The sequence below is a fragment of the Pyrus communis genome, chromosome 11 (assembly GCF_041283825.1).
Source record: "Pyrus communis isolate YQ-2024b chromosome 11, ASM4128382v1, whole genome shotgun sequence".
NCBI classification, from domain to species: domain Eukaryota; kingdom Viridiplantae; phylum Streptophyta; class Magnoliopsida; order Rosales; family Rosaceae; genus Pyrus; species Pyrus communis.
This window is the reverse complement of record NC_142575.1, coordinates 22,177,310-22,200,568: the sequence shown is the minus strand read 5'-3', so window position 1 is coordinate 22,200,568 and position 23,259 is coordinate 22,177,310. Positions and strand designations below refer to the sequence as shown.

General features: G+C 36.9%; 2 protein-coding genes across 3 annotated transcripts; both read left to right on the top strand.

Moving 5' to 3' along the window:
• Positions 1 to 1,924: 1,924 nt before the first annotated feature.
• On the top strand, positions 1,925 to 9,355 carry LOC137743285 (NAD-dependent protein deacetylase SRT1). Its single transcript, XM_068483153.2, has 14 exons — positions 1,925 to 2,201; positions 3,218 to 3,247; positions 3,337 to 3,429; positions 3,827 to 3,946; positions 4,347 to 4,447; positions 4,627 to 4,735; positions 5,261 to 5,340; positions 5,619 to 5,697; positions 5,806 to 5,859; positions 6,101 to 6,197; positions 6,946 to 7,028; positions 7,773 to 7,840; positions 8,537 to 8,639; positions 8,779 to 9,355. The coding sequence occupies exons 1-14, from the start codon at positions 2,103 to 2,105 to the stop codon at positions 9,076 to 9,078; spliced, it is 1,416 nt and encodes a 471-aa protein (XP_068339254.1). The 5' UTR covers positions 1,925 to 2,102; the 3' UTR covers positions 9,079 to 9,355.
• Positions 9,356 to 12,237: 2,882 nt separating this feature from the next.
• On the top strand, positions 12,238 to 16,542 carry LOC137743506 (uncharacterized). 2 transcript variants are annotated; one of them, XR_011069503.2, is made up of 3 exons: positions 12,238 to 12,525; positions 12,685 to 14,518; positions 15,281 to 16,542. XR_011069503.2 is itself a non-coding variant. In XM_068483409.2 (2 exons), the coding sequence occupies exon 2, from the start codon at positions 13,062 to 13,064 to the stop codon at positions 14,409 to 14,411; it is 1,350 nt and encodes a 449-aa protein (XP_068339510.1). In that variant the 5' UTR covers positions 12,239 to 12,525; positions 12,685 to 13,061; the 3' UTR covers positions 14,412 to 14,798. The 2 variants fall into 2 exon arrangements, 1 of the variants encoding a protein (XP_068339510.1); XM_068483409.2 differs by lacking the exon at positions 15,281 to 16,542 and having other exon boundaries at positions 12,239 to 12,525; positions 12,685 to 14,798.
• The last annotated feature ends 6,717 nt before the right edge of the window (positions 16,543 to 23,259 follow it).

Sequence of the window (23,259 nt, the reverse complement as noted above, 5' to 3'; positions counted from 1 at the left end):
CAAATTATTAAGAACCTATATCTATCTTGTCTTGTTACTAAACCCTACATCTACCTTGTCTTATCACTAAGACTTGTGGATTCATTTTGGCGGCAAGTGCTTAAGTGAATCCCTAGGCCCAAAACACATAGTCCCACTCATGTCCTTTTGGGATTTTGGCCACCTGGGTACTCATGCATTAGTTCACTTATTAAAGGCACACATTTGACACTACTCACTCCATAGATGCACGCACAAACACTCACTATATGCTTTCAGTTATGCTTAAAATAACATAACAAAATATCAAAAATTTACTTACTCCAAATTAAAAGCCATGTATTAAGATAATTAATTAGGAAATTCTGGAGAAATTGTACATATCATGAGCATTATATGTGCATGACGTGCATATAATGTGCATTGATTGGGTTGTCCAGATTTTGCTAAACCCAATGCCATCTTTTGGTTATTGTGCCAGTTTGTGATAAGGATAAGTTTAGTATTTGTACAAGTACATTAGTGTACACACATCCTTATTTATATTATTAATTAAACATAGACCCTTCAACTTGCCTAAAATTTGCTCAGCCCAATATCAAAGGCCCATGCACAAAATATGTAGAAAGTATGCACAACCCATTATCACAAGCACATGCACACAATAAGTACACTTAGCACAAATGAATATCGAACAAACCATGAACAAAATTAACTTCAAATTACATGCAATTACACAACCCTAAAGCCTAATTCATTAATTTCCCCTAAATTAACTATACAAAATAGTCAATCGCACATAAAACCCTAAATTCCCAAATTGGGAAAACCTAAGTTCAAATAATGAAAATTCAATTCAAAACGCCCCTTTTTTTTTTTCTTTTTTTTTTTTTTTTGCCATTACAATTGTCTGAATCAATGGATACCAAACTCGCCTTGGCCGCGAAAATTATAGAAAAGTTTGCAAGCTTGGCGCCGGTCGGAAATTGGACAGGATTTAGGTCACGTCATTTGGGGATTTAGGGTTCTAGAGATGGGGGCCGTGTGAGAAAGGTTTTCAAACAAGGAGTAAATGCTGACTAGGTTGGACGAAATAGCTCATTTATATACGAGGGCAATTAGGTCATTTCCAGGTTTTGAAAAATCCTATTTCTGTCATATTGTTGTGTATGTCCTGTGCATGTTCTATGCATATACCAAAAATCCTATCTTGGTCCCCAAATTAAGGAAGTGACCCATTTCTATCAATTTCTCTAAAAAAAAAAAAACATAATAATAAGGTGAACCCCATACAACACCCAAATGGCTACTTAGTAACTTTTTTTGACACACATTTTGTAAGACCCATGACGTAACCTTTTTCAAGAATTTGAAACGTCTATATTTCAATTCGTTGTTCATAGATTATGCTTGAAAAAATTTACACAAATAAAAATCATTAAGACATTTATATGACATTTGGATCAAATGGTAGTCATTTTAGTGTTTGTTTGTGTAATCGTAGTCATTCATTTTTCTTCACAAAAAAATAAATGTCTTAATGATTTTGAATTTGTTTAATTTTTTACAAGGATGATCTATGAATAAATTGATAAATAGACGGTTTGAATCACCAAGAGAGGTTACAAAATACCTAAAAAACTATGTCAAAATGTGTCAAAAAAGTGTCCCTCAAAATCCCAATTGAATACACCTCTTAAGTTTCGAATATAAAAGATTTCAATTATAAATAAAGAAGAATACCGTTAAATCGTAATAATAGTTAGTTTTATATATATATATATATTTTTTATTTTATTTTATTTTATTTTATTTTTTTGTTTTTTAGAAAACACAAATCATCACTTTTGTTAAAGTTAACATGAACCCATATTTATAGAGGAAAAGATTAATCCTCTGAGACAAAATTACTTCCTTTTATTGCCAAAGAGCCAGGAGTCTAGTCAAAGTACCAATTTTGGGTTGGGTCTCAAACTCTCCGAGCAATAGAGAGGGAAGATATAGAAGAAATAAAAAGCCGAAAGGGCCTCTCACTCTCTACCTTTTGATCAAAACTTTCACAGAGAGAAGAGAGAGAAAGAGGGGTACAAGGCGAAGGTGGTACACGAAGCATCATAGTGACCATGTCCTTGGGTTATGCAGAGAAGCTTTCCTACATAGAAGATGTGGGCCAAGTCGGAATGACAGAACATTTCGACACGCCTCAAGTTTTGCAAGAAAAAGTGAGAATCTTTTGAGTTTTTGCCCTTTCCAATTTTGTTTTAAATTTCTACTTGTTCTTAAAGTTGATGTTCTGGAGTTGTGATGAATGATAGTTAGGTTTTTTGCTTGCATTTGGTACAATTATGGCTTTGTTTTGCTAGGGAACATCGATTTGTTCCTAAAACTTAATGCTGATTAAGATCTGATATTTGGGTTTAGGCATTCATCTGCATTGTGATTGAGTTGTACTTGCTTTTTTGATCAATGAGTTGGTTACTTCCTTACCTGTGTTTTGGTAATCCCAAACATCTATGTTTATACCCTTAAAGAGGTAGAGATTATCAGCTTCACGGTTACCACATTTGGTTCGAATGTAGTTGAATTATACCGATTGAGTGGACAAAAACACAAGCTTTTCCTTCTCTTTTGTTGTTATCCAGGACTTACATATCTGTTGAAGAATTTAAGGCCTCGTTTTGTTAAAGAGGATTGGCTTGGAACTGCACAACATACTGAAGGGCATTTTGAAAGAAGAAATGGATGACAACCTTATTTTGTCCAAGTTAAAGACTATTCAGGAACAAAAGATATCCCCTACTAATCCTCATAAAAATGGTACTATTAAATTGGACTACTTTTCTTTTTGATTAACCTTCGACTTGGACAAAATAAGGAAGTTATCATCCATTTCTTCCTTCAAAATGCTTTAGCATAGTGAGTAGTATTACCCAAGTATACCCTCTCGAACAGACGAGGCCTAAGAGTCTTGGATTATCTCTTAGCTCCCGAAATTGTGATGTTTTGATTATTCAATTTCGTTGATATTCTAGAGGTTTACAAAGTAAACTTATGAAGGTTTACTTAAACATTTTGAAATGTAATGTGATATGCTTACTAATTGCAAGCTCCATTGCATTTTTATGCACTTTTGTGATCTTTCATTTTTGTGTTCTACTCTTTGCGGACGTATGAGTTTGTGTATGTATGCTCTTTATGCTGACATCATGTGCTTGAATTTATTTTTTGGGAATGGCAGATTGAGCGGCTTGCTATGTTGATACAAAAGGTTTGAACCTACACATCCCATTACAATATGTATATTTCATATTCGATCTTATTTAATCAATTTTTCTAAAAAATTCCTTGCACTTGCAGAGTAAGCATCTAGTAGTGTTTACAGGTGCAGGAATCTCGACTTCTTGTGGTATACCCGACTTTCGAGGTCCAAAGGGAATTTGGACTCTGCAGGTGAGAATCACAAAACCTCATACCAAATATGTAGAGTTAAATTTTTTTCTTTGTGATTTGTCCTTTCAAAATTAATGATATTCCTTTTGGCACAATTACTCTTGATTGGAGGGGAGTTTTGTATTGAATGTAAGTTTGGTTTGAGTTTTGAAGGTCTTATGTTAATTATGATGGACTTGTTATCCATTGCAGATGTATCTTTTTTCGCAAATAAAGTTTGTTTTTTTATAAGAAAAAAGAATCCTAACCACATCTAACATGGATTAATGCTTCTACCAGATACTAACTACTTAAAAATTGACTATTTGAGTCATTTGAACACAAATTACAAAAGATAGAAGCACTCAGGCATCTGCAGAGCACTATGGATGTTGCTGATTTCTGTTTACTAGTGCAGCGTGAAGGCAAGGCTTTGCCAGAAGCATCATTGCCATTTCATCGTGCAATGCCGAGCTTGACTCATATAGCTTTGGTTGAACTGGAGAGAGCTGGAATTTTGAAGTTTGTAATTAGCCAGGTATACATTACTTGGTCTACCTTGCAGAGTTTCTTTATATTGAAAATTATTGATGATGTTTTAAAATTTGTTATTCACATGGCTTAATATCTGGTCATGCTTTGGATGCTAGCATCTTCAAGTCTTTGAGGCTACATTCTCCTGTGTCCTATTCCCATATTGGGACTGGGGGTAGGGCATAGTCTTTTTACTATTAAAAAGTTTGTGGCCATTGTGTTTTTTTTTTTCCTTTGCTGGGGCAGGGACACATTAATAATTCCTTTGTGTTTGACTGTTTGTATTATTTTTCTGTCTGACCTTGTTACTATTTATGCACTATTTTCGTCTTTCATTCTTGCACCCGCATAAATAGCTCATTTGTCTCTCTCCATGTTTATTCCCTTTTATGTTTGAATGCTAGAATGTTGATGGTCTTCATCTTCGATCTGGAATACCGAGGGAGAAACTTGCTGAGTTACATGGTAACTCCTTTCTGGAAACCTGCCCTTCTTGTGGAGTCGAGTAAGGCTTTCTCTTTTTATCATCCTGTTATTGTTGCCTTTCCTCATCATTTTTCTTTTTCTTGGGAATTGGGCCGGGAAGGGTTTAGTGTACAGAAGTTAATATTTTGTTTGCTTCATAGTTTGGCTCCTTGGGTCGTTCTTTTATCAAATTTAATTTCATGATTTAAACTTGTTAAGGTATTTGAGGGATTTTGAGGTTGAGACTATTGGACTGAAGGAGACTTCAAGACGGTGCTCAGATAAAAATTGTAGAGCAAGGCTTAAAGATACAGTTCTGGATTGGGAGGTATTGCTTACTAATAATTTATGTTCTGTTTGGATGTCCACGGTGAAGAAATAATTTCTTGGCTTTCATTTTATTAATCTGTCAGTTTAATTTTGATTTAATCGTTTTTTTATTCACATAAGTGTTTGCCTCTTTTGGGTATCATTGTGTAAGTATTTATGGAATGTTCATTCTAGTATTGTATACCTTGATACGTTGGGAGTTAGTGTTTTTGCTTATTATAAGTTTGTGGTAGGGTTTACCTAAGAGGATATGGCTTTCATCTCCTTATGTACCTCTGTTCTGTGCATCTACAAAATTTGTATTTCCCATAAAAGAAAATTTTCATTTGTCACTTGTTTTGTCTGCGTAGAAACTCTTTGACCAAGAGTCAAAAGTAAAATATATAATTGCATTAGAATTGTACGTCACTTTCAGCTATATAGGATGAGAAATAGGGAGAATCTTCTGGGGACGTGGCTTGTTCATGCATTTTTTTTGAAAAGATGTTTCTGAGAAATGCTCTCTTGCTTTTGCTGTGTTCAGGATGCATTGCCCTCAAAGGAGATGGATCTGGCTGAGAAGCACTGCAGGATGGCGGATGTTGTATTATGTTTGGGGACAAGGTAAAAACAGAGTTACCTAATTTAGCTGTCACAACGGTAGCTTAGCTTTTGTATATAAGGATATTGTATGGTAGTTACTATTACTTTGTGGTTTTGATGGACCATATACAGTAATTACTTAGTTGTAGCATAATAACGTTTAAAGTTAAATTCCTTAGTCAAATTCTGAAATGAATTTCACATTCCCTTTTTTACTGAAACTAGGGCTACGGAAGGATGAATCAGGCTATAAATAGTTTAGGGCATGAAGTTCTTCCTGATTGGTGTTATTTCTGCAGTTTGCAGATCACTCCAGCGTGCAACCTTCCCCTGAAATCGCTCCGTGGTGGGGGAAAGATTGTAATTGTCAACCTTCAGGTAATTACCTTCTAGTTTATGGCTGTTGTTTAAGGGCTGCAAAAAATTGGAGATGTCACATCAAGTTTATTAACAGTTATTTATTACGTTCTTTATTCTACTTCACAGAAAACTCCAAAGGACAAGAAAGCAAATTTAGTGATCCATGGACTTGTTGATAAGGTATTGAAATGTATACCATCAATGTAGTTTTTATTAGACAAGCTTTTGTCACCTCTGCTGATGAAGTCTTATTGTTACCCATTATGCATATTGTACATGTGCACATCCCATCAGGTCTTAAGGTCTTATCTGGGCTTTATCAATAGGGGCGTGAATCAGAATGCTGAGCTCCAATTTGTTCATTTTATTTCAACATTTAGATTCGGTCTCCTACATCATTATTTATTCATTTCAGCAACAGGTTATTTCAGGTGTCATGGACTTTCTAAATCTTCAGATTCCTCCATTTGTCCGGATAGATCTTTTTCAGATCATTCTAACTCAAGCCTTGAGTTTAGGTAAGGTTTCATGTTTACCGTGTTAAATATTTTGTACAAGGTGCAGAGAGTCACACATGCATGCTTGTTTTGGATGTACAGGAGATGCTTTCAGTGTGCTTCTAGTAAATTTACAACTTTATTATATGTGAATGCGATTTATGTCCTTTGGTTTGCTATTAGATCTAGCACTGAAGCTCATTCTTCTTTTTCCCCTGACCTTTTCCAGCTTTGACTGTGACCGCTCTTCTGCAGAGCATATTTTAGTGTTAATTTCAAACACATTTTTGGTCCACTCCCTGAATAAAAACTGAAGCTTTTGGTGTCCAGTGGTTGTCTAACAAAGTATCCGAGCCTTGGTTTGCGGGAGGCAATGGGTTCGAAACCTCCATACCCATTCCCCAATTAATTGTTGGTTTGCATGGTGGAGGATGGCGCTGCACCTATATGAATATCTCTCTACATTTCTTAGCCTATCCACACACAGAATGTGTTAACTAGATACACATCCCTGGCCCTTAAAAGCTTAATCTATTGGGGTAGTGCCATAGTGGTTGTCTAGCGCTGAATGTTGTTAACATATAAACGTTTGCAAATGCTTTGTACTATTATGTGATGCCCTATATATGGTAATGGACTACTCTCTCTAATTACTCCTTGTTTTTGTTCCCAGACATGATTAACAAGTCTCAGTAGTTCCATGAATTGTCCCTCAAATTAGTAAACTTTAGTTTCATCTTTCTCACATGGTCCTTTCACTTGCTTACAGATAAAAAGAATGTGAACTGGAGCCTCCGCGTAGCAAGTGTACATGGACAGAAAGCTCCATTGCCATTTGTCAAATCTATTGAGGTGAAATTACTTTAAGATACTTGTTTCATTGATCTTGCTACTTGCTTCCTATCATTTTACTGACAGACCACATCTTAAATTTTTCATCTTTAGTTTTTGTATTTTACAGACCCGTCTATAGAACCAAATAACTGTAAATATAAAACAGTTGACTATTTTCTTTTATATCTATAAGGATGAACCCTGACTTTTTTTTTGGTATACTTTATGAATGTAGGGAAGTTATGAAACCCGCTGTAAGCAAGAAATCACTACATCTTGTTGGATATAGTTTATCTTTCGTTTTCATTCTAGCACTGCGATAAGAAACTTGTTTACTAGCTGCCCCTCAGAAATGATCCTCTTATTCACAAATGGTTATATGTTTTTTTATATATAGCTTTTTCCATGTTCATAGATGCATATTTGCATTCTTGTCATTTACCGATTGACCAGATCGTTAGGTGCTTAGTTTTGTTTTTGTGTCGAAAGTTACCGCTCTGCTCTGCCACCCAAGCCATAGTAGACTAATTTTTGAAGCAGTTGACCTTTGCACCAAAGAAATCTCTTGTAACAGTTCCCATTCTTGTATTTTAGCAACCGAGCGTAGGAACATTGCTTTATCTCGAGATTGATCAACATAGTGAATTTGTATGGGAAGCTTAGGGCACATTCCTTTTCTACAAGACATCCCCTTCAAATTATCTTGTTATATTTCCTTTTCCCAGATTTGGTTCTAACCCTTGTGTTATTTTTGCATCCTAGATATCCTTCTTAGACAATCAAGGGTATAAATCAGCTATTCTACAGAAGGAACCGTTTCAATTGAAAAGGTATGCTAAACTGAATTACTTCTATTCAATTTTGAATTTCAAATAAGATAGGTCATAAATACTTAAGGTGATTGTAAACTAAGTAAAATATAGATTTTATTTAAAACGAGAAAACAGTATGATCAGTCAAGACTTGTGTGGTTATTTCCAGCAGTTTGATATTTGTTATCGTAAATTCCTTTGATTGTAAACTAGTGGCTTTATTTGTATTTCTTAATGGTATAATCTGCATGGTGACTGCCATATTTTGGTTCGTCTGGTCCCATTGTTTTTTTAGAGTTTAGACAGAGGTATGCAAGAAAGGAGAGAGATGAGAGATGAGGGCGGTGAGGAAGAAAGGAAGGAAACATAGAACCAAAGCTAAAAACAAAAGTTTCTTAAATTGTTTGGGGCTTGTTTGGTATTGTTCTTGGATCTTAAGTTTCTGAATGGTAGGTAAATTACTTAATACTGGTTAGTTTCAAAAACAAAAAAATTCATTCAAGAAGGACACCAAACAACTCAGTTTTTTATCTATGAACCTCTCTGCATATATTTTCTCATCTCTCCTTCACATTATCATAACTCCTCTCACTTTCTTGTCCTCTAGCACTTAAACTCCATTCTGATGTATGCGGACGATCCAATAGGCTAATAGCTTATGATGTGTTATCTAATAGTGTCACGTTCTCACATTTTGTATTCGATATGTATCAGGAGAACCTTGCAGGGAAAATCATTTGATATGGTTTTGAAATTCAACTTGATAGATAGTTGTGGTTGTCCGTCCACAGAAATTGTTGTACCTCTTAATTTTAAGGTTGGTTAGAAGTTCGAACCTTGTCTCTTATATGCTGTTAGTAGTTATAAATTACATATCCTTGATTTTCGAAATCAAGGATATCGCCCTTCTGTGTTCTAAGGGAGGCCTGACATTACTGTGACTTAATATTGTCCAGGTTCCAGAAGACTGTCTTACGCTTGATAAGGATTCGGTATTGCAAAAGCTGAGACACACAGCAATTCAAGAATCATGCTGTGGGCAGAATGCAATTGTTGAGAGAAATGTCATCCTGACCCCAAAAACTAAGGTCATTGCATATGCCATTGTAACAAATGTTGTCCGGTATAGGATGACTGCTGAAGCCTTGCAAGCTGGTTCCCTAGGTAATGCCATTAAAAGGCGAAAAGGAAGTGTCAATGGTTTTGAAACATCAAGGAAGCGATCAAAAGTGCACAGGCGCAAGTCTAGATTTTAGAAACTGAACAGTTGGTGGTTCGGCAAGAACTTGTAAATGGTACTGAAATTCTAGAAATTGATGAAAGGTCACAGGCATGTACGTTATAGAAACTGGCCGCTTGCGCTTGGTTTTCTTGTAAATATCTTATGCTCATTAGGACTGACGAAAAAGTATTGAGTTAGTAGGGACTGGGTGAATTTTGTTAGATGCTGCACTCATCTCCCCAGCTATGAATAGGTGGTGTTATAACTTAATCGGCTAATATGATTCAAATTATGGTCTTCGGTTGCTTCTATATATTTTTCCTCTCTCTCTCTCTCTCTCTCTCTCTCTCTCTCTCTCTCTCTCATCCTGTGAGTTTTGGGTGAATGGAGATTCTCTGTTGCCAAAGAGTGGAGTGATTGAAGAGACCATCTCCTCTTCGTTGTAAACTTGTTTCTTTTCTCATAACCTGATGCTTGAACAAGGCTGACCGGTTCGGTCTTAACTTAAGCAGCCAGAGAAGTGCGCACCTTAAAATTCTTTGTACCTTGTGCTTTACACGCCCTTCCAATTGTTTGTCATCTATTTCAAAAGTATGTTATAACGACAAGAGATTTGGATTTGTCCTAACGAGAGTGGTTTCCATTTTTTACATTTTGATAAATTTTTTGATTTCTTTCCGACGGTTGACAGTTATTGACAATTTGTCACTTTCCAAAATCCTAACCCCATGTTGGTATTGGATTATAGAAATTGATAATTGACAACAACCGCCAACTGTTGTCGGAATTTTTTTTTTTTATGGGAAATTGATCCAAATGCGGAAATTAAAAACGGTTCATAATAAAAATAAAAAAAAGCTAAATTTTATGTGTCATAAATATGGGACCTTTGTATGCAAAAAGAAAAAAAATTGGCATCTTTTGTAATGAGATTAACGAATGGAAGATTATATTCACACACCTCAAATTACTTCTTCCTCTTTTTTTTTATTTTTTAATATTCTTTTATCGAGTGTTAGTGGTGTGTAGAAAATATTAAAAAATTAAAAGGATGTGAGAGAAGTAAATTGAGGTGTGTGAATATAATCTCTCTTAACGAATATATATGGAATCTCATAAATACATAAATATTTTATCTAATATGAAGTACATTAAACGGTGCAGTAGAAAATTAATTTATTGAATATATCAAATTACGGATTACAAATTTTTATTCTTTATCAGAGAAAATTTCAAAAATAAAAAGAAGAGTGTAGAGTACATGATCATCAAATAATAGGGTGATTTGCCTAAAAAAGTATATTTTTCAAGGAATACAAAAAGAAATTACACTGCAATGACAAACCATGATTGCATTTTGGGCCACAGTCTAATATCTTGGAGAATTAAAACTTGTGCTCAAGATATATTGTATTTAGGTTCTTCCCTTGAGTTTATTGTTTTAGTCTTGTTTGGGAGGCTAATTTTTTCACTGATGCTTTAGCCAATTATGGTCTCTCTATCCACATTGTGATGTAATTTAGGTTTGTACCTCTCCTCATGCTAGACAGGCGTTGTTGTATGGCGTTTTATGTACTGGAGGTAAAGGTCCTTGTGGTTCTGTTGTTTAACTAGTTTATTTCCCCAGAAAAAAAAAAAAAAAAAAAATCATAAATCGGGATAAAATCGTAGTTTTTCTCACAAAAAACATAACTCTTTTGTCCTAAACTTTTAGTTGTCATTAAATTGGGGCATCAGTACCTAAGTGAGCATAATGATAAAATTACAAGGTTTTGGTGTATACTCCTTTACTACAAGTCTATCTTCGTGAGCTTCCAGAAGTAATATATATGTGGAAACCTATGTATCATCATTAGTTGTAACATTGCAATACCAATACATTTGAAAATCTGTCAAAGACGTGCACACCTTAAAATAATTTGTCCCCTCGTGCTTTGCACGAAATTTCAAAAATGTGTTATAATGATACATAGAATTTCAAAAATGTTTTTTTTTTTTTTTTTTTTTGTCGAATGACAAATATAGTTAAATTAGTCACCGATATAATTCGAACCCACGCCTGATGGCACATTCCACAACGAGATTAACAAAAATATAGAATCTTAAATATTTAACCAGATATAGTGATTTTGCATTAAACGATGCACTAGCAAATGAAGTTACTGAACAGATCAAATTAAACATTTTTATTTTTATCTGAGAAAAAAATTAAGAATAAAAAGAAAAGTGTAAAGTAACTTGCCTATAAAAATAAAATTTTTAAGAGAATACAAAAATAAATTACATTGCAATGACAAAATACTTCATAAACAAGGAGAAATTGGTAATTTTACTCTATAAAAATCAATTCGAAAACTTAAACTTTTAGGTGTCATAGAACAAGAGTACGAGTGTCTTAGTGCATGCATGTCTATTTGTTTATTACGAGTGTCTTAGTACGAGTCTCTTTTATTTATTTATTTGTTTATTACCATTTTTCCTTCTTAATCATTTTATATATGCACAGCTATCTGTGTGTATAAATTGTAACAGAGGGTTTCTCAAATTTTTATTTACTTGTATATTTCTTTGTGGATTTTATTGCATGCATGTCTAGCTCTCCCCAAAATTTAGAGAAAGAAATTTATTTTTTTCCTCTATCCCTTTTTTTCCGAAAAATATATTGTTCCAAGGCCGATCTCAAATATTGTGCACATGATCCTGCATTTGGTGGTCTTTTGCATGTAATTTTGTGTTTATCTAAGCTCCTTGTGTGCTGATGTATCTAAGCTCCTTCTATATACATATATAGGAAGAGTTTAAGGGAAAGGATCTCCAATTTTTTTTTTTTAAATAAGGACATCTTCTTAACTATTAGATTTGATTTTAATAAAATTATATGACATGTGATTTAATCTCAACCATATAATTTTATTAAAATCAGATCTAATGATCAAGAAAATATTCCCTTCCTTTTTTTTGAGAAATAAGGATTTCTTTCCTTAAAAGGCCTATATCAGGTTCTACCGAGTTGATTGGGTTTTGAGGTAGGAAACAAGCTCTGAACGTGGTAATGGGGATTTGGTAGGACCCAGAACGGGGCCCGTTTCATGTGTGGGACCCAATTTTCTGGTTCTTGAATGCATGGGGACTAGAACCGGTCTGAACCAATTCGGTTCTTTGACCAAAATTAAATTTTCTGATTCACACAATTTTTCATGATTTATTTTGTCGCGATTCGGTTCGTGTTGGTGTTTTTTATGCCCACCCATACCCGACGTACCAAAGCCACTGCTCATTGCATTTGACTTTGATGCAATAAATGTAAATTGTATCAAGCGGCACTGAGTTCTTCGTACATTCTACTTTTAACTCCTCCGATTCAAACTCAAAACAGTCTAAAACTAGTCACCACCTTTAACTCGTCGCTGGCACCTCTCTCTGAACTCAGTTCGGGCTCTTTCTGCTGATGGGCTGAAATCGTCTTGTCGATCTTGAAAAGGTAAGCTTGCAAAAATCTATGCGCTTTCTTTCATATGGATTCTGTATTCGAAATTTGGATTTTTTTTTTTCCCAATATATTTGGGATTTGGATTAAATTTACCTTCATTTTTGAAATTTGGATTAATTACTGCTATAACTCCTTTGTTCAACTTTCTAGGAAAATTTTCACTACTGGGTAAACTTCAAGATTGGATCTTTTTGGCGTTTCTAAGTTTGGTTTATATTCAGTCACAAGTTTTGGGTTTCAAGGTATTTCCTTGAAGAGGCATCTAGTGATTGGCATTTGTTGGTCTAATGGGAATATGGGAATCTCGCGATATCATCTGTTTGGTTGGTGAGAAAATGTAGGAAAATGAAAGAAACTGTGAGTGTTAAACCTTTCAGTTGTTTTCGGTGCTGCTGATTGAAATAAACAGCTGAGATATGGCTTTTCAGTTGATTGTGATGATCGAAAGCTTTTACTAGCTGATTTTTTGTTGCTTTTTTGTAAGAAACCAAATTGAACATTAGGATGTTGTGATCGAGTGTGGCGAGATGGATAGTTCGGGTTTGGGAGGTGGGTTTATGTCTGGTCCCAGTGGGGGGATACTAAACCTTGAATCGCCGGTTCCTAGACGCCAAGAGATGCAGTTGGGTCATCAATTGTTAGGACATCACCAACATCACATGAATGTGATGGGGGGCGGCGGCATTGCAGGCGATCGTCATCCCATTGGGCTTGTGGAAGTGAAAGGGTCAGTCCCAAAAGTTGGTTCGACTATTGCCAAAGGGAAGGCAGTTGCTTCGTTTAATGGCAATAACGGTTACAATTTGAGTGATGACGATGAACAAAATTATACAGATGATGAGAGCATTGAAGGTGCCAAGGGAAAAAAGGGATCTCGATGGCAGCGGATGAAGTGGACAGATAATGTGGTCAGGCTTCTTATTGATGTTGTTGCTTGCGTGGGTGATGATGGTTCGGATGAAGGTGGTGAGGGGCTTAAGAGGAAATCTGGGATATTACAGAAGAAGGGTAAGTGGAAGACTGTGTCACAAATAATGATTAGTAAAGGTTGTCGTGTTTCTCCTCAGCAGTGTGAAGACAAGTTTAATGACTTGAACAAAAGGTATAAGAGGTTGAACGATATTCTCGGGAGAGGAACTAGTTGTAGAGTGGTAGAGAATCCTGCTCTTATGGATGCAATGCCCCACCTCTCTGCCAAGGCGAAGGATGACGTTAGGAAGATACTGAGCTCAAAACACTTGTTTTATAAAGAAATGTGTGCTTATCATAATGGACAGAGGATACCTGACTGCCAAGAGCTCAATCCCCATGGCTATTCCCTACCTCTTGGGAGGTGCTCAAAAGACATTAATGGATCCGAGGAAGAAGAAGCTGAAGAAAACCATGATAGTGAGGATGATAAATTGGACAACGAAGATCATAACGATGCTGATAATGATAGGGAGAGAATGAGAAGAATGAGTGAGAGGAAGAAGGCTAGGGAAGAAGATGGCCATATGTGGCCACAACATGTTCCTCTCGATAGTTTTGAAGTTGAAGTGGGTGACTGTTTTCAAGACGCAACAAAGTCGTTATGGGAACGGAGAGATTGGATCAAGAAACAGAAGCTGCAACTTGAAGAGCAAAGAGTCAGCTTCCATGCTGAAGCTTTGGAGATTGAGAAGCAAAGGTATAAATGGCTAAGATATTGTAGCAAGAAAGACAGGGAACTGGAGAGGCTGAGACTGGAGAATGAGAGAATGAAATTAGAGAACGAGAGAAGGGTATTGCAACTGAGACAGAAGGAAGTGGAATTAGATTTGAGGAGGTCAGAAGCTTCCTTGGAGCCTTCCTCGCTTGGGCTAGGAAGAGATCATATAGATTTGGGAAGGCATTAATAGCTTCGGAGCCCAAGTTCTGTTTGTGTGTGCACTAACTGGATCATGAGAGACATCCCGTGCTTAGTCAATATTCTGGAAGAAGACCTTTGAAGCACTCTAACCTTGTGAGACCTGTCTCTTCCTTTAGTTTAGTTTTTGGAAAAAGATTAAAACACCTATCTCTTGAGTTTAGTTTGAGGAATAATTGAGATTTTGTGGATGTTGGATGCGCTCCTGTAAATATGCAAGTGTTGTATAGTTCCACTTGTTCAAGGCATGTAGTAGGTGTTATGTATTGATGTAGTTTAGTTTTCAAACGGTCATTGTTGCTAATCATGTTACCGTCTCAATAAAAACTTGTTAATTTGAGTTAAGGAAATGAAGGTGAATGATGCTCTTTTACCATCCCTTTTGGTTGTGCTACCGTCTCAATAATCCACAGAAGATCATATGCTTCTTAGCTCTTATTTCTCATACATACTCGGTAATTAAGTATAAGTTGCAGTTTTACATTGTTTTCTTGTAGAATCAACGTGTTACATATCGTTGTCGCATGGTGGGAATGTTTAGATGACTTACTAGAAGTTTCGCCACTTGTTTGGTACCTTGATAGAGGATGTATCATGTCATTTCACTTCATTTAAAAGTTGTATACTGCAGTGTAAAAGACCGTACTCTTCTATTTATTTATTTTTTTTCATTTGAGCTGAAAAAGCCATCGTCATGCAAATTATAAAGGATAGTAGTTGAAGGCCACACAGGATTCAGTGGACTGTGCTAGTCTACTTATTAACAACTGCACAGTTTGGAGATTTATGGAAGATTTAAGCCATTCCTCGCATTCTGAATTTTCCAGTGTGCATTGACCTTGGTACTGTGAATTGCAGGGTGAAAAATAATGAAGTGACCACTTGGTTTTGAAAGAAATTTCGAGATGGGAGAAGAGAGAGCAGCTGGACACTTTTCTTTTGCTAGCTAGCATTACTTGCTGGGAGATTTGAAAAGCAAGATGTGCTTTTGTGTTCAATGATGTGCCGCTAGAGCCAAAGAGAGTAATTTAGAGAATCGGAGAGGCTTTTGGTAGAGGTTTTGTTAAGGTGAATTCTGATGGTGCTTGGTGTGGTTCTTCGTAAAGCGCTGGCTTGGGAGTAGTGATTCGAGATGAATCAGGTATTTTCAGAGGAGGTGTAGCAGCTCACTGTGTGTGTCCTTCTCCGCTTTTATCTGAAACAGCTGGTGCCACTGAAGGTTTGAATCTTGCTGCAAGTTTGGGTTTCACAAAGTGATCATAGAGATGATTGTCCCTTATTACATGCTTGCATGGTGACATAATTACGGGTGCTCGGGAACTCTATGATCTGTCGTCTATTGTTCACCGATGGAAATGGACAAGACACCAAGCTAATGGTGTGCCTCACTGCACCACTTCGCTTGGTTTGAGGATTGTGGAACATCTTCGTTGCTTTATCAAATGCGTACTGATGAGTCGGGGATTATATAATACCCTATTCTTAGTATTAATTTATTGGTTATTTTGTGAGAATTTTGATACTTTGAATTATATTTTCAATGTAGGACATTCAACTTCCTCTGGAGCAAAACGTGATCAAACGAACGGATTTGGAGGTGATTTCAGTTGGAGGATGTTCGTGTATATCTCAACTTGTTTGTGTCAAAGTTTCAGATTTTTCTATCAAGCGGTTTATTTATGGCGGTGAAATAAAAGTCAGCATGCAGTACTGTCAAATTAACGTTTTGGGCTTATTTGGGCTTTTTGGTGCCTAAGATGATGTCTTTTGGATTCGAGGCCATCTTCAGGACCTCCTAAGCTTTAATTTAAGCCATTTTGGGCCTGTTTTGGAGCTCTGAAGATCCATAAACGTCGGATTCTTGTGGCTGGGCAGATTTCCTAAAGTTAAAATAGGAATGTATTTCCTAGTTATCTTATTCTATTATGTTTCCTAGTTTTTAGAAGACATTTTCTAATAAGGATTTTATTTTGTAGTCGTATAAATAAGGCTATTCAGCCATTAGGGTTTAAGAAGAGGGAGAAAACACTTCAATTTAGAGAACGTAGCTAGGCTTTGACAATTTGTATTTTAAGGTGTTTTCTATCCATGTTTTTAATAATATTTTGTTTTATGATTAATCGTAATTGATTCCTTTTGCTAGGGCAAGGCCACGAGTCTTAACAAGAATATGTAGTTTCAATTTACTTATGATATTATGCATGCAGGTTCGAATTATTAATCAGTGGTTTAAACTATCTACTTGTCTTGATGCTTTATCACCATTAGAATATTTAGAAAAGTAATTTGATGCAATTTTAGTCGAAGGTTGGTCCCTGAAATTGATGAAGGCTTTTTGTGGTTAATATGTGCAAGTTCACTTAAGATGAATACCACGTCTTAATGGTGGCATGGTTTTTCAAAAGGTTTCACAAAGCATAATGAGTCTTGCATGTTTAGATTTGATCTGAATACCATAGACTGAATGCATGTTTGATATACGATCTATGTTGAGGGTCCAAGTAGGCATACTTTAGGAAAACCTAACCTTCAAAATATGCATGTGTAAGTCATAAGTAATTGGAAGAAGGGGAAACTTAATATAAGTCCAATTTTTTGAGCCAATAGTAGGAATAGTCCAGTTTATTAAAATAAGTCCAATTTGTTATATTTAATTATTTAATTATCAATAGTTATCTATTCAATGATAAGATTTATTATAAAAATCAAATTTCTTCCCAATTATCTCTTTGCTTATTTCTTTTTATTTATCTTTTTGTTATTTCTCATTCTTCCTCCTACTTTAAACCCCATTTATAGATCTTATTTTTAATTTTTATAATCAACCTATATCACAAGTTAATTATATTTATCTACCTATATGATAGATTCTTTTTTTATAATCAACCTGTCACAGATTAATGTGTCTTGCTTGTAGGTATGTAATGTTTTTTCTACCTTTTAGTTAGGTTTCATATCTCACGTATAGGTATTATATACATTCATATATTTGTTATTTGAGTTAGAGTATAATGTTTTGCAGATAAATTTATGTTAGTATATTAGTTTTTTTGTTATAAGATATTAAATATATTCTTTTGGAGTTGGAAAATGCATAATATTAGAAGATTTTAATTGATTTTTAATATTTTTAGAAAATATAAAATGAGTATTAAAGAAATAAAAACATATAATTAGATAACTGGACTCACTCTTAAAAACACTCTACGTTTTTGGACCTGCATCTAAAAGCCCCTTGGAAGAACTACTTAAGAATGTTAAAGTGACGACATAACCCTAATGTTTAATTCAATTTTCAAAACCGTTTTCTTTTAGTTTATTTTATTTTGCCGATTTATTTAATTATTTCTATTAAATTCGTTTTTATTATTTTAGGTCATTAAATCAACCTTTTTCTAAATTTTGTTTTAAAATAATTAATTCAGATTTGGTTTGACATAAATTATTCATTCAATCCTTGTGAAGAATGACCTTACTAGAGCCGACTATACACTTAAAATGGTTGCTAGAGTACAAGATAATTGTAGTATAGTCGGCTTTAGTAATATCGTTCTCCACATCGATTGAATGAATAATTTATGTCAAACCAATTCTTAATTAATTAATTAAAACAAAACTTGAAAAAAGAAAAAGTTTATTTAATGACCTAAAATAATAAAATTTTAATATAAATAATTAAATAAACCAACAAAATAAAATAAACCAAAAGAAAATGGTTTTGAAAATTGAATTAAGCATTAGGGTTCCGCCGTCACCTTAACAATCTTACGTAGTTCTTCCAATTACTTATGACTTACACATGCATATTTTGAAGATTAGGTTTTCCTAAAGTATTCTACTTGGACCCCCAACATAGAGTGTATATCAAACATACAATCTGTCTTTGGTATTAAGATCAAATCTAAACATGTAAGACTCATTAAGCTTTGTGAAACATTTTGAAAAATCATGCAACCCTTGAGACATGGTATTTATCTTAAGTGAACTTGCGCATATTAACCACAAGAAGCCTTCGTCAATTTCAGGGACCAACCTTCGACCAAAATTGCATCAAATTACTTTTCTAAATATCCTAAGGATGATCAAGCATCAAGACAATTAGATAGTTTAAATCACTAATTAATAATTCAAATATGCATGCAAAATATCATAAGTAAATTGAAAAGAAACTACATATTCTTGTTCAGGCTTGGGGCCTCGCCCTAGCAAACAGAATTAATTACGAACAATCATAAAAAAAAATATTATTAAAAATATGGATAGAAAACACCTTGAAATACAAATCGTCAAAGCCTAACTAAGTTCTCCAAATTGATGTGTTCTTCTCCCTCTTCTTAAACCCTAATGGCTGAATAGCCTATTTATACTTCTACAAAATAAAATCCTTACTAGAAAAGGTCTTCTAAAAACAAGAAAACATAATAGAATAAGATAACTAAGAAATACATTCCTATTTTAACTTTGGGAAATCTGCCCAGCTTCAAGAATCCCATGTTTCTGGATCTTTGAGGCTCCAAAACAGGCCCAAAATGGCTTGAATTAAAGCTTAGGAAGTCTCGAAGATAATTGCACAAGGCTTCAAACCCAAAAGACATCATCTTGAATGCCAAAAAGCCCAAATAAGCAAAAAATGTCACTTCGACAACACTGCGTGCTGACCCTTTATTTCACTGCCATAAATAAACCGCTTGATAGAAAAATGTATCTGAAACTTTGAGACGAACAAGTTGAGAGATACACGGACATCCTTCAACTGAAATCACGCTAAAATTCATTTGTTTGTCACATGTTTCTCCGGAGGAAGTTAAATGTCCTACATTGGAAATATAATCCAAAGTATCAAAATTCTCACAAAATAACCAATAAATTAATACTAAGAATAGGGTAAAATATATAGTATACTATCAACTCATCACATACTATTCGTCTATTTATTTGATTTACAATTCAATAAGTACTTCATTTTCGATTTGGATGATTTTTTGTGTGAAAAATCTTGGATAGTCTCTCAAAATATGAAGATGACTTAGATGAACTGATACAACGTTACAATAATGTCTTGGTCCAATAACACAATATCATAGAGAGATTAATACGTGACACATGCGACTGAACTAAGACACTACCACGATGATGTATTGAGTCCATCTAAGTTACTCTCCTCAAAATAAATGGGCTACAAGGGTGGTTTATGTCGTACCTATTTGTTTACATATGGTCTCTCTGTAAGTGAGAGCCTTCCTCTCCATGAGTTAGAGTTTTTCTACCTGTGTGTGAGAGTAGCAAAGAAACTCAATTTCCTCCTCTAGCTGCCGGGCCTATTTCAGTGTAGGGTCGGTGGTAGCTTCTGCTTTTTGGATATTTGGTGGTTTACCCAGTTTTCCTCCTTGTTTGTTCTTACCTTTCCATCCCTATTTGCCACTGAGCTTTCCAGCCCTCAAATCTGATTTCTTTTCCCCACTTCAACCAATCAACATATCCCCATCCATCCACCCACCCATTTGCATGTCCCCCATCCATACCTTTATCTACATGTTTTTGTCTTCCATGGATTCCATCTCTGCTTTAATCTGCAACCCTTTTTAGCCAGGATCTGTTGCGGCCTTTCAGGGAGAATGTGCGCAGAGTTCGGTGTTTACACCGGCTCGGGTGGTCTCACCACCAACTTTTTCTCCCTGTTTATCTTCTTTGGCAGTGTTGCTTGTGGAAATCCCACAAACTTCTTCGATTTCTATTACTTGGTTGTTGCGATCTGCGGTATGCTATCAGACGAAGGACGACATCTGTTTTCTTTCCATCTCTGAGGTGTTATTTGGCTGGGCTCCTGGAAAATGTTGGCTGTAGAGGCTCGTGCTCGTTGTGTTGTTGCGGCGCTTTCGGCGGCAGTTGGTGGAGGAAGCTGTTAAGGTTCGTTTGTGTGCTTTTGTTTTGGGCTCAAAACTACTGTTTGGGCCCAAAATATTATTGTTGGGCCGAGCAGCAGGATGTGCTCGGCCTAAGGTAATGACAAATACTATGGGCCGAATAATAAATCCCGGGCCAGTTGGCAGGGTCTGCCAAATCCTATCCTAAGTAGTCTGGATAAATAGAAAAGGTCGAGGAAGTCCTGGTGCGACCATGATTCTCGACCGGCAAGGAACAAAGCCTCGAAAAGAAGGAAAATTCAGAATCCCAGTGGGAGTAGGTTTGTTCGAGTTAGAGTCGAAATGGGACAAGGACTCCCAATCCAAATCAGAATTGGTCTCAAGGAATGAGGTGCTATAAATACAAGAAATCATGCAACAGAAAAACCCCTTCAAATCAGCATACAATTGCCCTACGCAAAACTTCTCAAACACCTTGAGATTTTTCCTTTTCTTTTCTGCCGACACACCTTCAGTTTGGATAAACAGCACTGTGGAAGCACCCGGCGAGCATCTTCAATTTGGATAAACAGCATTGCTGCCGCAGAATCAGCCGACCAAGAAGCACCTTCAGTTTGGATAAACAGCACTGTGTCGAGATCGACCGGTTATCTATTTAAGTCTCAGCCTAGAAGGGTTTTCGAACCTTTGTTGGCAGAGGTCACCTTACTAGCCTTCTCGGCATAGTCAGGTGTTACGAATTGCATTGCTCGGCGTACTGGACGCCGAGTGGTTTTATGATTGGATACTCGCAAGTAAGTTTCAGGGTTCGGCATTTCGACGGCCGAACTACGTTTAGCTAGGCCGAATTGCAGCCACAAGTCTGCGCTCGTACCCAGCCTTGGTCAATCAGCAAACTCTCCAGCGCGCACACGTAATACGCACAAGGGTAATGTCGCTCCCATCCCTACTGAAACGAGGAGACCCCGTAGAAGTATGTGTCGTCAAGGTAGAACCAAATGATTGGAGAAAGACGATGTTATGGTACCTCGATAACCCCAATGGGAAACACGACCGAAGAACGAAGGTCTTCGCCACGAATTACGTGTCGTACCAAAATGAATTATACCGCAAGGGCGAGGACGGGTTACTACTATTGTGCCTCGGCCCACACGAGGCCGCCCAAGCAATGGCCGAGGTACATGAAGGAATTTGTGGGGCACACCAATCTGGACGAAAGATGCGCTGGTTGCTCCGACGACACGGTTATTTTTGGCCCAACATATTAAAGGACTGCATCGAATATGCACGAAGATGCATACCATGCCAAATTCATGGACCCGTGCAGAGAGCCCCGACCGAATTACTCCACTCGGTGACTAAACCATGGCCGTTCAGGGGTTGGGCAATGGACGTAATTGGCAAAATCATGCCATCATCGGGTGCGGCGAAACACGCGTGGATAATTGTAGCAACTGACTATTTCACTAAATGGGTCGAGGCAAGATCATACGCCGAATTAACGGCCAAAAAGGTATGCAAGTTCGTAGAGGAGAACATTGTGACCAGATTCGGCGTGCCAGAAACGATCATAACTGACAATGGCACCATATTCACGGCCGATAGGTTTAAGGAATACACGACAAGTTTGAATATCCGACTTGAGCAATCTACACCGTACTACCCTCAGGCGAACGGACAGGCCGAGGCAAGCAATAAAGTGTTGATCGGCATCCTCGAAAAAATGGTAAGAGAGAGACCTGGGTTGTGGCATTTAAAGTTAAATGAAGCACTATGGGCATACCGAACTTCACCTCGGTCGGCCACTGGAACCACTCCTTACGCGTTAACTTATGGACACGACGCTATGTTAGCGGTCGAGTTGAGTATAAGCTCATTACGAGTAATCGAGCAGAGTAATTTGTTCAGTGTTGAATATAGTCAAGCGATGCGACAAGAATTAGAAGACTTAGAAGAAAGTCGAATCGACGCGGGTAACTTATTGATAGCACAAAAGAAAATTGCCGAGTGAGCGTATAACCAGCGTGTAAGACAAAAAACATTCGGCGAAGGAGAATTGGTTTGGCAAACTGTGTTGCCTGTTGGGATTAAAGACCCCCGATTTGGTAAATGGTCGTCGAATTGGGAAGGGCCATTCATCGTTCACAAAGTCCTCGGTAAGGGGGCATATCATCTCAGAGATCGGGTGGGTTCAGTTCACAAATTGCCGATTAATGGAAAGTTTTTAAAAAAGTATTATCCAATTACATGGGAAATGCAAGAGTAAAAGACCATTGTGTGAGTAAGAACCGTTGAGACCATTGTATTGATAGCAAAAGAACCATTGTATTTATAGCAAAAAACAAATACAAAGAACAAATACAAAAATGATTTCCTAGGGGGTCGAGGGGAGGAAAGTCTCGAGGGCAGCTTTTAGCTCCAACCACTTCGCTTCGCCCAAAATTATCTCAGCTTGCCTTGTCTTTTTATTGAACTGCAGCTGCTGGATATGCCGTGCGCCGGCAGCGAAGGCCGTCAGCCGAGCCTTGTTGGCCTCGAAGTCATTCTCAAGCTCGGAAGCAGCAGCAGACCTTTGCCGTTGAAGGTCAGAAATTTGACGCTGGAGGTCAGAAATCTGGCGATCAAACTCGGTCAGCTTCGCTTTCTTAGCTTTGATTGCCTCCATCTCAGCTCGGCCGACCTCTTGCGCGACCTTGGCAGCCTTCCAGTCATCCTCGGCTTGTAGGGCTCGCTCGAAGATGTGGAAGTGTTGCCGAGTCCGCTCCAAGAGGTCGGTGAGGAAAGAGATATTCTCCGTGCTTAGATGACCACCGCTGGCGAGGTTATTAAGACACTCTCGAACGGAGTTAAGGCCCTTGCATCGGAGAGCTTGGGAAGCAGTAAGAGACAGGACTTCGTGCAGCTTCACGAAGGCTTCGGCCTCAGGCATGGCTCCCGCTGGTTCGGCAGGAGCAGCAGAAGAGCCGGCCTCAC